The sequence below is a fragment of the Sus scrofa genome, chromosome 18 (assembly GCF_000003025.6).
Source record: "Sus scrofa isolate TJ Tabasco breed Duroc chromosome 18, Sscrofa11.1, whole genome shotgun sequence".
NCBI lineage: Eukaryota > Metazoa > Chordata > Mammalia > Artiodactyla > Suidae > Sus > Sus scrofa.
This window is the reverse complement of record NC_010460.4, coordinates 38,795,741-38,812,866: the sequence shown is the minus strand read 5'-3', so window position 1 is coordinate 38,812,866 and position 17,126 is coordinate 38,795,741. Positions and strand designations below refer to the sequence as shown.

Genomic DNA, 17,126 nt, shown 5'->3' with positions numbered 1-17,126 from the left:
CCTGGGCTCTTCCTTAGATCCCCCCAACACCCACCCAATTAAGCATGCTGGCAAGTGGAGCCTGCAATCTGCTTTTTAAAGATTCCTGAGCTGAGTCTTCCGCGTGCTAAAGCTAGAGACCCACTGTCCTTTCTCTCTTCCTCCTCAAGATAGGAGAGCCAGGGTGGGCTGCTTCTGCCTCCACCCCTCCGTGGTAACTTGCAGGCAAGTACTCCTGACCACAACTAGAGTTTCCCATCTACGCGACATTTAACCCCTTCGATGTGTATTTTCTAACTAGCAGTTTATTTCATTCACAGAATCCCTTCACAAGCTCTCTTACTGGAGTCTCACAACAATCTTGGGAGCATGTATTCCCATTCTACAAATGAAAACTGGGTCTCCAAGATGTTATTTCCCCAAAAGCAAGGACCTGGACCTAGAGGTTTTAATTCCAAGCCTCAGTTTCCTTCCACAGTGACAGAGCTGCCTCCTCTCCCATTTGACGACCTCATCTTGTAACAATATTTATATGGAGAAATAAATTCTAAGTCCAAAATGACTTGCAAAATTTAAAAATACAACTTATTCCTAAATTGAGGTTAATCCATACTTAAAGCATCCTGCAGAGTTTCAGCCTCCCTAATGCTCAAGTGACAAAATGACAGAAAAAGAAGCAAAGAACTCTTCTTAAATCTACTGGACAAGGGTTTCAAATCAACCTTGACAAGTTCTATACTCAACCCCTTCCTAATACTGCTAACAATTGTTTTCAAGGGCCCACTCTTTCTTCCCAGAAGTTGAAGTCACCGCTAAGGAGTCTCCCTGTTCCACACCTGCAATCCATCCTGGAGAAGGAAGACAGTTTCTAAAGGTACAGATTTAAGCATCTCCTCCCCTTGTCTGAAAAGTCCCATGACTTTCCATGGCTCACACAGAGCCCACAATCTGGCCTTTTCCCAGTTAATCCCACCATATACCCTTCATTCGGACTGCATTTGGGAAACAATCCCCTAAAATACCAAGTGTTTTCATAATGTTATACCTTTCCCCCTGCCTGAAAACTCCTAATTCACCTTTCAAAGTCAAAGGAATTCAAATGTGGCGTTTCGTGAAGCTCGTCCTGCCACCATAGCTATCTGACCTTTATTAGAGCACCTTATCAGCTGGTCATGCACATAACACTTCCTTCTGCTAGAATGCAAAGGCCTTCAGGCTGAGCTTGTGCTGAATTCATCTTAATGTCTACATGTTCTAGCATCGTGCCTGGCACCTCCCTGGGCTGAACTGTTAAATGACTATCACTATGTAAGAGAAATTAGAGAATGTTCTCAATCAAATAAAAACCTAAACTCCTACAGACAATATCTAAGCATTTCCAACTGCTCAAAGGGTTTCCATTATGTGAAGGCAAAATAGATATTACATATTGAAAGAAACCGTAATTCTAGTCTACAGTACCTAGAGTAAATTCAAGTCCAGTTTCTACGTAGCAAACCAACAGGGAAAAGATATTCTTTAGCCCCAGCTTGGGAAAGAGAAAACAGTCACGTATACCACAACCTCAGCTCTTTCCTTCTTTCTAGCACCTAGATTTCTCTGTGTTATTAAGTGCTTAAAGTCAACAAGTACCTAAATGTCTATTAAATACACAACAGAGTTTTCTAGAAACTGAGAACATTAAAGAAATGTTAGCCAATATCTGTGCCCTTAAAGAGAAAATCTTTGAGAGATAAGATTTAGGTATATAAAATAACGAGAAACACATTAGGCACCCTAGCAAACAGCACAAAGTCTATGAACTGTAAGAAATCTAAGAAGGTAGATCAATAAGGCTCTCCCAGGCCAGGGATTACAAAAGGAGATTTGGGCAGGGGTGGGGGTAGGTTATGGGGGGGTCTCAGGACATTATTACAACTTAGGTGAGGATTTATGGTGAGTAGCCAAAAAAGAAGACAGTTACAACAAAGCTGGATGTGGACTTTGACCCAACACAACAAAAGAATTCCTATCACTAATACTGATGACAAAATACACACGAAACTGACAATAGTGAGATGTTTATTGAAGGCCCACTCACTGTATATCCAGTGTGTCAGACTCTCAGAGCTCTGTGAACACTAGGAGGGGAGCTCGGCAGAGCCACCCAACCAGTGGCACCAAGAGTGGTAGTCACCAGAGTCCTCCTGGGCCAGTAACTTCTGTGCTTTAAAGAGATCATTTACTCCCACACTCATGCCACATAAACATTATCATTTTCTGTGTGTGCCATGATATAAGAAAGGTTGTGAAGCAATGAGCTAGGCAATAAAGAAACTGAGCAAGTTTCAGAGAGAACATCATAAAACCTGGGACTGCACTGGAATCATTAGGGACACTAAATAAAACTAGACATGTGTGAGTATTAATCCAGGGCCCTTAAATCTGAAACTCCATGGGTTTGTTGTTTTTTTAATATGCAAGCTATTCTAAAGCACAGTTGAGGTTAATTATCACTGGTACAGAAATGACTGGAGTAAAATCTCTGTAGTTGTTCACAAATTTGAATATAAGAATTGGCTGCTTTGTATTCCATGTATTTTCCAGCAGTAACTGGATCACCCACCCGAGAGCTTGTCAGAAATGCAGACTCTCAGGTCCCAGGCCCCCTAACTCCAAATCTCTCTCTTAACAAGACCCCTCAGGTGATTTATGAACACTTTGAAGGGCAATGTCTCAACACTGACAGCACACTGGAGTCACCTGGGAGCTCTGAACACTGCTGGACCTGGCACAGGGGGTGACTCTAACATGCAACCAGGGTTGAGAATACTGATCTGGGGGGGCATTTTAAGACAGCATTCCTGGCCCCGACTCTCAGAGATCCTGATTCAACAGCTCTCACTTGGGGCTTGGAAATCTCTATTTTTAACACTTTTTATTAGGAAAATACAAATATAAATTCAAAAGATACTCTGAAGGAAAAATTGTCAAAATCTTGATAGCTGAAAATAATGATTAAGAAAGGGAAAAAGTTAAAATTAAGAATTAAAATTCTTTTTTATTGACCCTGGTAAGAAAGTTATTCTTAGGAAGAAATATTTATTGGATTTTATATGACTGACTTAGCCTCAGTCTCATTTTCACCAAATGTGCAATGAGGGTTTTTACCTGGTTATCTTATTCCCAGCATTTAATGGCCTTGCATAACTACAACTACTGCCACTAATACTTCGGACTCAGACTCTCAAAAGGGTCTCTAGTTTTCCTTTTAGATCTTTCTGCTCCCCAAAAGAAGTGTCGGTAGGTTTGAGTCTTTTAATTTTTTCTTTTTTTTTTTAATAGGGAAAAAAGGAATGCATTCAATTTACTAATAGAAATATTGCGTCTCAAAGTGAGAAGTAGGATTGCTTTAAAATTCAGTTATGATTTCAAGAAACTACAACTCCTAGGTAAGATCTAGACTTCACAGTGGTCTATGGAATAATGATGGTTGTTAAGGGTGACCTTAGTTTGAATCTCCTCCACATATTTGGCACTGAGCAAAATAATACCTTACGATGTTAGGAAAAAATTAAGAAACTCTCATTTATAATGAATAAGTCTAACAACTGTTTATCAGTTGCAAATAACAGGGCACTTTTACGTATTAAGCAAAAAATATCCAGGAGTCCTTTTAAGGCAAAGATGGCTCTTATCTTCCCATGAGGCCCAAGGTCACATGATTGGGATGAACCAAGGCCTGGGGGAGATCCAAGGTTCCATGACTCTGCTGTCCTTCTAATTGGAAGATCAAGCATAAAAAAATGTTAATAAATGCATTTAACCAAAAGGATGGACTGACATAAAGGAGGAAACCCCTCAGAAATCATTTAAGCCTCAAGGACAAAGGTTTACTTTAAGGTGAATATATGAAAACAGAACATGGAAAATATAATCACCATTCCCAAACAGTATAAAATTAGTCCTCTCACTAGAGAAATACACAGAGTAAATTTTCAAATTTTAAAAGTATATATGTGTATATATATATTAGACAATACTTAATACAACAATTAATCCACATGAGTTTTTAAAGCTGTAAATTCTAATTTCCTTTAAAAATCTTACCCTCACATAATATGAACATGAATATTTCTAAATCACACAGTAACCTACATTAGCAACTTTCATTAAGGAACTTTCTCCTTACTGGAAAAAAAAAAAAAAAAAAAGCCATTTCAGTCCTTAAAGAACAAGTAGCTAGATAAAATAATACACCTGAAATAATGCACTAGCTAATTAAATACTTCTGAGCACTCACAGTGAAACTGTAAAGCTTTAACAAACCCAAGGATAAAGCGTAGAAACTTCACCTCTTCACTAGAGAAAAAAAAAGATCCATACATATATAATATAGCCCCAGGCCCATCATATTAAGCAAGAGACTTTTAACAAGTACATTAATCGATAAACAATTTAAGGTTTTAAGGCAATAGATTCTTAAGGTTATAGATTTCCCCTCAAATTGCAAACTGCCCTTAGGTATCACAATGTTTTGCTTATTCTTTAAGTGACTATGAAAACTATGACACCATTTTTCACTATTTTACTCTGTGTTTTTAAAAATAACAATGCCAAACAACCAACGAAAACAAAAACAATTCAGGATTTAGCAGTTTCCAAAAAATAGTAGTTACACAAAGACAAAAGAGAGACTGACACGTTGATCATAAGGATTTAACAGTCAGAGTAATTCCTCAAATGAGCATAAGCCACCAAAAAGTAGTGCTCTCGCTAAAAGAAATTATCAGGTCTTGGAAGTTATAAGGTCATCTTCCCATTAAAGTATCTTTGACAGCTGTCTTAGATTGTAGTTCTGAAACCAACAATTTGACAGATGTGCTTAACAAGCCAAGAGACCTTAAATTTAATCTCAAACTTCAGCCAGTAAACTCACTAAAGATGTCAGGCCATTCTCCCACTTTGGTTCCCTCACATGTAAAATTCTAGGAGTTAACTTTTAAGTTCTAGATTTCCATGAAATTTCCATGGAGATTAAAGATGAGAAGAGTGAGAAATTAGGTCTTTTTTTTTTTTTTTTTTTTTTTTAAATTTTAAATTTTAAATGGGAGTTCCTGCTGTGGCACTACAGGATCTGTGGCACCTGTGCATTACCCAGACACAGGTTGGATCCCCAGGCCAGCAGGTTATGGATCTGGCATTGCAGCAGCCCAAGTGCAGGTCACAACTGCATCTCAGATCTAATCCCTGGCCCTGGAAACTCCATATGCTATGGGGCAGCCAAAAAATAAAAACAAAAAACAACTTTTAAATGCAGTAGAAAACAGTTGCAATCTGCTAGTTATATAAGTACTTCAGCATTAGTATTAAAATGTGGGGAAAAGATTCTGAGGTGTAACATTAGCAAGAATGACTGAAAGGCTGCACTACAAAAAGCAGTGGTGACTGTTAAGAAGTTACAAGAAAATGCAATCAGAGCAGCAGCATATAAGATAAGGTATGAAGTGGTGTAAAAATATAAATAACACCTCACTCTTCTCAGTTACAACAATATTCTCAAGAATCTGTCAAGAAAGCAAGTTTTCAAAAGTTTTTGGCCGAGTGATTTATAAACCACATTTAAGATATAGTTGGTGGTACCGTAAACTAGAAGATAAAATCACCTTCATCCTTGGTCACTATAATGAATCACTCAGAACTTCTGTGATTGATTTTGGTGATTATGCTATTATGTTAACATTTGCTTCTATGATTAAAATTACAAAATGCCATCCAAGAATCTATTATGTGTAGTGAAAGTACTGAAAAACACACCTGACAATTTGACTTTGGAAAGGAAGTCAAATACAAGGATACCTCCTCATATTTGCCAGGCAAACATGAAGATATGAGAGCTGTTAATTTCATGGCATTCCAGGGTGGGGGCGGGGGGGAGACAAGAGTAATGCTGAGAAAATGAAAATTTAAAGCTAAAATAAAAGGTACAGTAATTGTAGATTTATACACGCTAAAAATTAATTATTCTACTTTTTAAATTCAATGATTCTTGAATTATGAAAGATATCCATAGAGAACTGATCTTTCCTATGAAATAGAACTACTTTTTACGGGGTTAAATAGCAATATAAAAGTCTTGACCTAGAAAGATGTAATTCTTACTAACTTTGACGACTAGTCATCATTAGAACAGTAACTAAAGAAAACTAGCAGACTCTTTCCCAGAAGAATAATGTTCCAATGGTTTAGGCAAAGTACAATCCAATGGTAAAAGATGATCTAGTAAAATAAGAATTTAGGACTAAATACATAAAGTCTAAAGCTGCCCCATTTAGAAACAATAGCATAAGCTTATAGTCTCTATGATAATTTAAATATATCATTAACATAAACTTTGACATTATAATATAGCCTAACAAGTATGTAAAGCTTATAAAAATAGCTACAGTTCAAATATTAGCAACATCCAAATACACACATTATAAAATTATCTGCTTTCAGTATTGTTGCCACAAGTTGGTAATATATCCTTATATTTACACCAACTAAACTCATCGCATTTGTTACTTATTTGAGCACTCATGAATATCACATATTCAGAACCCTTCTAATTCTCTTTTAATAATAACATATGTTTGTGACTATAAACATTCTTTAAAGCTAACCAGAAGTCTATTTTGGAAAGAAAAAACTGGTTTTAAACATTGAAGAAATTCTCTAACAGCCCCAAAAACCACCCTATCCACTGGCTTTCCAGGGAACTGTACTAGCTCAACATCTATGTATGAATACACCCTCAGAGCTAGTGCTCTGGTGTGGCCGAGTGTTCGTCTGAAAGCCATCCCACAAGATGGCCAGTGGCCCCCATGCCTCTCAGTTCCTCAGCTTTCTTGCCCATTAAGCTACCCCTAATACGCTGTCCACCTGTTATCCCCTTATCTCTAGTTACGACCCCTCTCTTCCTTATTTCACCTAAAGAAGGAGGAAACAAGAAAGCTAAGGCTTACTGAGCACTAAATGTCGAGGTTTCTCAGAACTAGACCCTCGGGCTTCATTTCTCCTTTTGCTATACTTACCCTAGAGAAGATAAAAAATATAAGCATGGTGGTTAAGAACATGAACTCTGGAGCCACAATGCCTGGATTCAAATCCTGACACTTCTACATTCTAGGGGTGACCTTAGGCAAGTTACTTAACATCTGTGTGCCTCGGATCCCCCATTTGCTGAAACGGTATGACAATCACAGTAACACGATGGGGAATGAGTTAGTAATTAAATGAGTTTGAGATAAGTGAGTAAGTCCAAAGCACTTAGAACTATGCCTGGCACAGCGTCAACCCCACATCAGAAGATGTTATCAGCAATCCCTATGAATGTAATACCACCCATTTTCTCATGCCTCCCCACTTTACATTCCCACTCAGACCTCTTCTCTTGTGTTCCACTGCACACTTGACATATCTACTTGGACATCTTATGAATGTCTCAAAGGTAACATGTCCAAGATAATTCTTGATCTTTTCCCTTAAACTTGTCCCCTCCCCACACCTCTAGTCTTCACCATCTCCATGAATGCCACCCCAATTAACATAAGAGCCACATCAGATGATAAATGGCAACTCACAGCCCAGCCTGCTTAGGGAACACAATAAAGATGTGGAGAAACTCTGGCAAACTGGACTGTGTCTCTATTTAAAAGAGGGGAGGGGTGGATATACTTAGTTGCAGAGGATTGCTGCCATGTAAAAATGTCAGCTCTCTGATGGTGGACAGTCTGCTCCTAGAGGGGAACAGAACATGAGACCTTAAAGTTACTGATGCTTCCCTCCACCTCACCCCATCCCCAGATTCTGATTCAACTGGTCTGACATGTGGCTTGGCTACCGGAATTTTTTCAAGTTGCCGGGTGACTACAGTATAGAGCTAGGATGGCAAATCATTAGTCTAGTCCACGTCTCCCATTTTTACATGTGTACAAATTGAGACATGGAGAAGCTAAATGCTTCGCTGAAGCACCAACAAGTTTGAATAGTGACAGAATCAGAAAACAGTTCTTTTAAGGCAGTGTATTCGAACTGTGAGTTATAATACTAGACCATGAAATCAACTTTACGGTTTATACAAACAGCATTTAAAAAAAGAACAGAAAGTCAGAGTATACTGTATATTGTAGGGTAAGTACAGTACATGACCCTTTTGTCTTAAATATAGGCACATACTGCTCATTAGCTTCCATTTCCCTTTTTAAATCCATTCTCCTCCCTTCTCTGCCTTGTCCCCAGCCCCAGCAGGCTAACCCTCCAGAATGTTTCAGTTGGGCCCCCTGTCTAAGGGTTTTCAGTTGGTCAGCCAGTGAGAGGCACCAGTGGGAGATCAGAGGGTGGGCACAGAGTGCCTGGGGTTACTCTTCTTGGGTGATCCTGCCCCACTGCACAGCTTTCCTTGGGTTCAGCTCTGGAGGGAGCGCCCTTTCCCCTTCACTGGTGACAATTCCTGGATGCTTCAGTGTTCTCTGTGGGTACCTTACAGCTGCTCACACTTTTGCGGAACAGGCCACTTATTAAATGTTTCCTTTAGAACACTGATACATAAATAGTTGGATAGACACATGAATTACTGGGTTGGATTTTTTTCATGTGTGAGCAGGTTTCACATTGCTTACCATGGGTTGTGGTAAAAAAAAGAAAAACACTGTCATGGTTCTTCTTACTACACCACTGCCTCCCCTGGCTGATACAGGGAGCTACTGGGTTGAAACTTCTAAAAATAAACATTTCAGAAACCCTTCTTATCACTGTTACTATCAAGTAGCACGTAATGTCTCCAAAAAGAGAAAAACATGTTTATTAAAATGGATTTTTGGACAGGGCTTAAGACTGCCCAACAGTGCAAAAGGCCACCTGGGTAGCTAAGTGAGTCGCCATCATTGATTGCTTCACACATGTGGAGGTGACAGAACTGAACTCGGGACCTCTAGTCAGTCTCTCTTACACAACTATGCTTCTATCAGGGAGCCTCAAGATGTAAAATTTATTCCAAAACATAAATGAAGCAATGTCATAGCAAAATCCAACATTAAAAACCCATATCGTGTCAACTCAATTCTCACTCATTTCGGGAGGAGGAAGGAAAAGTGGAAATGAGGCAGCTTTCAAAAATTTCTAAATTGTGCTCCTTTTTGCTGGATCTGAGGGTAGAGAGATCCAGAGAAAGACCCAAACATCCCAGGCCTGATCATTCTCCAGACCCATCTTGCGCCTGGGCCTCATGTAAATGGTTAGCAAGGACAGAACGTCTCCAGACCTTGGTCTGATGATCTGATTATCAACCACCTGATGGCCAGCATCCAGAGTATATTCAAAAATGTGGGGCGGCGCCTTCACTGTAACTCCTTCCAATACTCAAATGAGTGAGTCAAGTAAAGTATCATGCTTTTATGCTCATACAAAATGTACTAAGGTATGAGCATTACTAGATCCAAATATAAGCCATCCAATATAGGAAGATTTAAAGGAAACGCAATTACAAGCAAAGAAAATATGTACAAAAGGGCAACAGATATTATTCTATGATTTGTTATTGTTAACCTCCCTGAAGAAGTGATGCCATTCCATGTTTTGCAACAAATTGGTTAATGTTTATAGTAGCCATTCAGGAAAAATGCAACCTCATCTTGTCACCAGATCAGTATTATGCATGTCCTTTTATAACAGCAACTAAAAATTCGTTAAACGTTTTAAACACAAAAGTGTCTAGTCAAATAATACCCACCCCTTTTAGTTCTGGTCCTCAGGACATGCCCTGGAGTAAGTAGGGCAGGTGATAATCCCATGTCACAGAGACACCAAGGCTCACAAAGGAAATAACTTGAAACTTAAACGAAACTTAACCACCGTGAACTGGATCAGGAGCGTCTGCCTCATCCTCTGTACCATGCTGCCTCCCCAAGGTGAACTTCTCTAACCTGCACACTGGCAAGGTTTTTCAAGCTCGCTACTCAAAAAAAAAAAAGAAGGGATGTACTGAAAATACTGAATTTCTGTAGGCTTGAATCTACAATAGAAGAAAAAAAAAGTGCCCTAATAGCAATATCAACCTTTGTGAGCCCATTAAAATGTTCGTGGGCACGCGTGCGAGAGCACAAATGCGCGCGCGCACTCACACGGTGATGACTGTGGTTTTTATCATTGAGTCGCTTCTAGTGATGGCTGTGATCTCAGGGGAAGACTATTTGCTCTGTCCTATTCCCTGGTCTACACTGAACTCCAAATCCTTTTGGGTCACTAAGGGAATGTGAAAGGGTAATAAGGGATAAATCACCAATAGTTAAATAATTAAGCAGCCAAAGCCCATTAACAACATTATATTGGAAAAGTAGTGTTACAGCATTTTACTTGCTGACTTAAGAAAAATCTGGCCTATTATCCAAACTGCTATAACTTGCCTTATCAGAATGTCAATCAGGAAACAAAGGAAACCTCAAAACGGTCCACAACATGTGAACAATTTAACTTTATTTCTTTCAGCTCATCGCTACGTATCATCCGTTTGGTCAAGGCCCGAAAGACGAGGGCAGCCCTCCAAACCAATCGTTCGCCAGGTCAGCAGTGTCCCAGCTCAGGCGCCCAAAACACAACACAACCGGGAAAGTGATGTGCGGAGGGGAATCACTAAGTGCCACCAGCTGTGGTTGCAGCCAAGAAGAAAAAAAGCACGCTAAAATTTAATTATAAGTTTAGCAACTTTCTAGGACAGGCAACCTGCTTTTGCTTTGGGCTCCAAGTAATCGCAAACCATCCTCCGGAGCAGGGGCCGAGATAACGGGAAGGCAGCCGGTCCGCGCCAATCAGCAGCGCCCAAGTCTCGTTAGCGCAGACCTGCCAGTTCGCGGCCAGACCGGGCAGCTGTTGATCTCGGGGCCATTTTTTTTAAAGCCGACACTGAGAGCGGGTAGGAAGGGAGCGAGGAAGGCTGAGCCAGGGCGGGGGAGGGGAGGAGAAGGTAAGGACGTCCCAGGAAAAGTCGGAGAGGGCTGCAAACTGACGGAAACCGGCCGGCGGGGCTCGGCGGCACAGAAGCCGGAGGAGAGAGGAGCGGAGGGGGAGAGGGGGACCCGTGCCTCAAAGTTCCGCGTCCCGGCGGCGCCCGCGCGCTGGGCTGCTCACCTAACAGGAGCGTGGTCCAGGTCCGGCCGCGCCCCGAGCGCCGCAGGCCCAGCGCCCCGCTTAGTCGAGCCGCCAAGCGCCCCCCGAGGCCGCCCCCGGCCGCCGGCGCGGCGGGCTCCGCGCGGAGCCCCTTCCTGCCCGCGGCGCCCTTGCGCCGAGGGGACGGGGGCGCGCGCTCGGGCCCGGGTTCCCCGGCGCCGACATCTGGCGTCCCCCTTAGCGGCGACTGAGAGGCGCGGGGCGGCTGGGGCGGCTTGGGGGCCGCTTCCCGGTGCTTGTTCCGCGCCTGCAGGACCATCTTGGCATAGTCGCGCCCGCTCGCTGCGCGCGCCCGGACGGCGGCCGGGGAACGGCGGGCTGGCGGGGCGGCCCCGGCGCCGCTCACTCTCCGGCGGGCGGGCGGAGGGCGGTCCGGTCCCTCCCCGCCGGCGGGGAGGCGGGGAGAACTGCAAGGCCGGGCGGCGGCTGCCTGCCTGGCGGTGCTGCCGGGAGGCGGCGCCGGACTCGCGCGCCCGCCGCCGTTGCCGCCGTTCCGGTTGTCACGGCGACCGTGGAACGCCAGGGGGCGGGGGCGGGGACACCCCGCGAGCGGCCGCAGCCGCGGCCCCGCCCCTGCTGCCCCTCCGCGCCGGACGCGCGCTCCCGGCCGGCAAGCGCGCACGCGCCGACTTCCGGCGGGGGCGGGGGCCGACCCCGGGCCGCCCAGCGACCCCGGCCAGGTTTGGAACCCGCGCAGGAATCTGCAGGTTTGAGGACGCGGACTGCCCAGCGGGAGTGGCGGTCCCACCCTTTGGGAGCGACGGGGAAAGAAGAAGGGCCCTCTCTGGGCGGGCGCAGCTGGTCGAAGTTTTGGACCCGATTAAGGCTGCAAGTGGAGCTCGGTGAAGCCCGCGTGGCCCAAGCAACTCGTTGCGGAGGCGGCTAGACCCGGGAGGAGGCGCTAGAGAAGGACCACTTGGGGGCGCTGTGTGTGCGCTCTGGAGTTCTCGGTGGCCCTGCTGCTAAAAGGCTAGCTGCCCAAAGTCCAGCCAAAGGGTCACGTTACTCCACCCTGTGTGGCCTCGTAATTTAGAACGCTGCCTAGTGCAGCTTCCGCTTTCACAAACCCGACGAGCGGGGCAACCCGATTTAAAATGGCAGTAGAGTATCAGGGTGAGCTGATAAAGGTCGGGACAGAAGTGTGTGCCTGACATTAAAACCAAAAACCAGGGGTAGCAGCCTAGACTGAGGGTAATAAAATTGAATGGACTGAGAAGGAAAGATTAGCAATGAGAATGTCCTGTTAGTTTCAAATGCTATATAACCTTATGGCTTGAAAGAGAGTAGAACTTTATTTGATGTTAAATACAAGCCTTTAGTTGAAAACGTATTTTCTTTCATGCAGCAGCAGAAGGCATGACTGAAGGAAGCCTAGGAAGATTGGGAAAACCAGGCAACTTTCATTTACCTTCCACCCCCGCCCCCACATCCCTGCATTTTTTGCACAAAACCCTGCAGCCTCGTGGATCACCGAAATGTTCCTTACCTTTAAATCCAATGAGCTTGTTCCAAAAAGTTGTCCTTAGTTCCCAATTTTGTATATCAAGCCACATGATTCTGATTATCTCCACTGTAATCCTAGAGGCTTCACGTGGCTATGGGTCCTCTCCCTTGTTTCTCTGCCCAGTGATTTAAGTAACTTAATACCGGCATTCACTTACTTTTTAAAGGCAGTGAATTATTTTGTAATAGTTTTTGCCATGCAAATTAATAATTCTCCGTACTCTGTATTTTTGTGAATTTGGATTTTCAGCTGTCTTTTATCCCAGGAGGGAACGACTATTTTTGGACACTGGTTTTTGAAAAATTATTGAAAGTGATTTTAAAGAATGTTTACATTCTGAAACAGTGTGTCTGATGGATCCAGTGTTACCCTGTTAGATTCAACTGGTATCACTTTACCAGGGTAAACAAACACTGAATGGATAAATGAGTGACTGAGTGAATGAATGCAGGAAATAACATGACCAAATGATGATTTATAATGCTGTGTTTTGTAGTGCACTTGAAAGTCACTTAGTTCTAGCCCTCCTCTCCTATATTCTCAAATTTCTGAAGGACAAAGCATCTTTCCTACTCAGCTTCATATTATCCCACAGAGCCTAACCTGGAGCCTGTCTATGAAAGTTTATTGAATTGAACTGAAAGAGGGACATCTGTCTTTTAAGACACACCCAGGAGGGTTTGATCAGTTCCACCAGTGCTGAAGAGCCCCTTCTTGGCAACCAAGAAGACTGTAAAATATTAGTTAAAATGGTAGGTGAAAACTTGTACTTGCAAATAAATAAATTGCAAATTTATTTTATTGGCAACCAAGTGAAGAATCCCCGAAAGGGGCATTCTAACATATTGGTCAAAAAACATGGTAACCGTAGATCCATGTTCTAGTCTTTGCTCCTATATACCGGTCCTGTGTCCTTGGCCAAGTTACCAGACCTTTTTGAGTCTCAATTTCCTCATCCCTAAAATAAAAGTAATAAAAGCATCTACCCTACAGGTTTGTGAAAATTAAATAAGACAATGTATATAAGGTATCTCACAATTACGTCCATCAAGGTAACTATCCAATAAATGTTCAAAGCAGTGAATGAGGTATAGAGGGTAGCAAGTCTTCTGTCCCAGAGCCTGAGGCTGATGGATGTAAGGATGCAGGAAGTAGGATGCAGAAGAGCAAGGACAGTGGTGTGATATTTGGACCAGTCCCACACTCTCTGGGCTTCAAGCTTATCAGCTGTCTGAGAACTGATCCTCCCCTAAAGTTCCTTGCTTCCCACGCATGCTTTACAAATGGTGACCATTCAGTGGGTCACTAAGCCTGGATAAAAGAAGCAACTGCTCTTACCCTTCTCTGCCCCACCAACACCCGCCCCCCCAAAGGAGGATGTTTCACACAGGGAGGGTGGTGAAGCAGAAAATGGAATAGTCATGAAGGTTATGAGTCAAATTTCATTTTGTCTTTATAACTCTGAGATCCACAAGAGCAGGGAGTGCAGTTCACTCATATTCCTATCTTTAGGCCAAGAGCTGCCACATAGTGGTGGATGCCAGAGAGAGAGAGTAGAAGGAAAAGGGAGAAAGGGAAACTGAAAGCTGCATTTAAAAAAAAAAAAAAAAATGTGTTGTACACAGATGATCCTATGAATTAATTCAAGATTGCAATGAATATAGATTAAGTATTACAATTAGTGGCCATTTTTTTTTCCCACAAGTTTCAGATGTGCCAGGAAGTTACTTCTTTATGTGACACTATAGAAACACTGGGTCAAGGCAGACAAATTAATTCCGAGGAAAGAAACCCAACAGAGCAGCCACTCATGAATTCCTCTCTGGTCACCAGTCCAAGCCTAATCCTTTTCTCTCCAAAACCTACACTTTGGGCATTTGAAATAAAAACTTTTCATGAAAAAAAAAATGTAAAACTTTGGGGAAGCAGAAAGAGGAGGTTAAAAGGAGTAAATGAGCATAAAATTTAAAAGACCATAAAATAATAGAGTAAGACAAGTAAATGCACCAAAATAGAGCCTAGCAGTATTAAAGCATAGGGACTAGGGGAACATTGTTAAATGAACAATGAAAAGCAAAACTGGTCAAGGCTAGACGGCTGGGAACCAATGTCCTTACTTCTTTACAATGGCATTTGAAAGCCCCTATTTAAAACTTCCAAATTTCCCCTTTTCCTCCCACTCCTACCCACAGTGTGAGAGCAAAAGGAGAATCTTAACTGTGACATCTATTTTTCATTCCCTTGAGCTAAGTCACTTGATCTCTTTAGTGCCAGTGTGTCTGTGGGTCAAGTTCTAGAGTCTGACAGTTGTCCCGTCAGTAGTTGCTCATACAAGAAAGGAACCTGCATAATTGGGCATACTTCACAGAAACCTCAAATGGGTGCAACGAAGTATATCTGCATAGCATTCAACTTTGCCGCAAAGCTCCAACATTAACTTGTCACTTTGTTGGAATGTATTCCTTTAGTCTCTGGTGAGAACAAATGTAAATTGCTACTTTATTGCTTTTCAAATTTTATCTTCTATATTTCTGGTAGCTGACCTTGTAATTTAAACTGTTCATGCTCCAATGAGTGTTCCTGATGAACTCAGAGAGTTCATTATTAGTCCCAGTTACAGTGCATCATCAAGAAACACTCCACTCCAGAGGGGCATGTCTCCCTAAAATGCAGTTCCCGTCGCTGAGGGCTTACTCTGTGCTTGGTGTCTTAGTGGATTTTAGAGACATTAAAAATTCACATACTAAGTCCCCAGCCCCAAAGTGCTTACAGTTTTGCTGGAGAGGCAGGGCGAGCCAAGAGAAAATAAGGTTACATGGGGAAATACCTGGTTCATCAGTACTGAAAGGGTTCTGAAGAGAAGAGACCATGTCTGACATGACTGAGGGGTTTTCAGGGAGGAGCTGAAACTTGTCTAGGCCCAGTGGGAACAACAGATCTTGTCGGAGCAGAAGGAAACGTGGAAAACACATTATGGACAAGGAACAGCATATTTCTGAAACCCTCGTGTGCCTTGCCCATAATAAGTGACAATGGGAACATCTTAACTCCTCTTTGGAGTGAGGAAGGGAAGAAACAACTAATGTAAGTTTGAGGAATAAATAAATGGACAAAAGAGTGAACAGATGAACGAAGTAGTGATTAGAGCATGAAATGCTCAGAGTGCCCCAACACAGATCCTGGGTCTCAGAGAGCCCCAAAACTACCTACACCTGAACAGACTACACACACACACACACACACACACACACACACACACACACACACACACACACACACACACACAGCCACGGCCTTACGAACACTGGAAGCCAAGAAGCCAATGAATTACACCCCTGGCCTCTGCTCTGGGCAGAGACTTGACTGCATCCAGTGGGCCTTGCTGCCTCATACATAGCCAGATGCCCAAGCCTTCCTCTCACCACACCCCTGGCCTCTGCTCTGGGCAGAGACTTGACTGCATCCAGTGGGCCTTGCTGCCTCATACATAGCCAGATGCCCAAGCCTTCCTCTCACCTGCCCCCAGATGAAGGTAAGGTGGGGAGACTGATGCATTTGCTCAGTCTCACAAGTCCATTCTCCAGGGTAAGAACCTGGACGTATCACACAATCTATCCCCTCCTCCCTAAGCTATTCCCTCAACCCAGCCTTACTTTGTGCTCCCTGAGGCCATAGATTCATCCCTGTCACACTCGGCTTTTCTCCGTGGTTTCTACCTCTTGGCCCTTCCCCTCCTATGACAGGTTCATTCTCCCCACAACTCTACCCCTTCTTTCCGTGAAGCGCCTTTCTGCCTCCGGGAAAGCTCCACTGAAGCCCTCGTCATCTTGACCATTCACTGCTGCCGGCCTGTGCAGACTGCCTGGTAACACTCCTGACCATTTACTCTAGCCCCGCCCCCCAGCCCCCTCAACTTCTACCACTGCTACAAATGACCACCCTTCTAACACCCAGCCTCTCACCTGCTTGACAGCCTCATCTCTGTGACCACACTCCTACTGCATGTCATCTACCTGCTCTTAGGGCCCCATCCTGCTCCTTGTCATCACCCCAATCTGGCTTTGCCCCTGCATTTTAAAATTCAAGCAACCACAGCCAGTGCCTCTAAGTCTCCTTACTATTCCATATCAAGTGCCAGTGCCCAGCTCATCACTGCAGTGTCGGGATCCCACTCCCACCCCCTCCACCTGCCGCATGGTGTTTTCATCTCACCCACCTGGCAAAATCCCGATGTCCAACTTTGGAGCTATGCCCATGCTGCTGAGGAGTGCTGGAAAAATGCCACAACTTGGAAGGCAGGAACCCCTATGTATTCTTAGCTTCCATCAGCAAAAGGACCTAAGTGCTGCCCTGAAGTTGTCCTCTAGTCCCTTGGTCCCATTCCCCAGAGCAGATATAGCAAATGTTCGCTGCTGCTATCAACACACATACAATGCATACACACTCCTCCCCAGATTCA

At 43.5% G+C, this 17,126-nt stretch overlaps 1 protein-coding gene across 16 annotated transcripts in view; it reads right to left on the bottom strand.

Annotated features, from left to right (window-relative positions):
- DPY19L1 (dpy-19 like 1) overlaps nt 1–11,524 on the bottom strand; it is a 282,848-nt gene extending 271,324 nt beyond the window's left edge. For 14 of the 16 annotated variants that reach the window (XM_021079315.1, XM_021079319.1, XM_021079314.1 and 11 more), the window contains exon 1: nt 11,125–11,422. In XM_021079315.1, coding sequence (XP_020934974.1) covers nt 11,125–11,422 — 298 coding nt within the window. Of the gene's footprint in view, nt 1–11,124 lie in introns of all 16 variants that reach the window. The other 2 variants (XM_021079309.1, XM_021079325.1) reach the window with 2 other exon arrangements.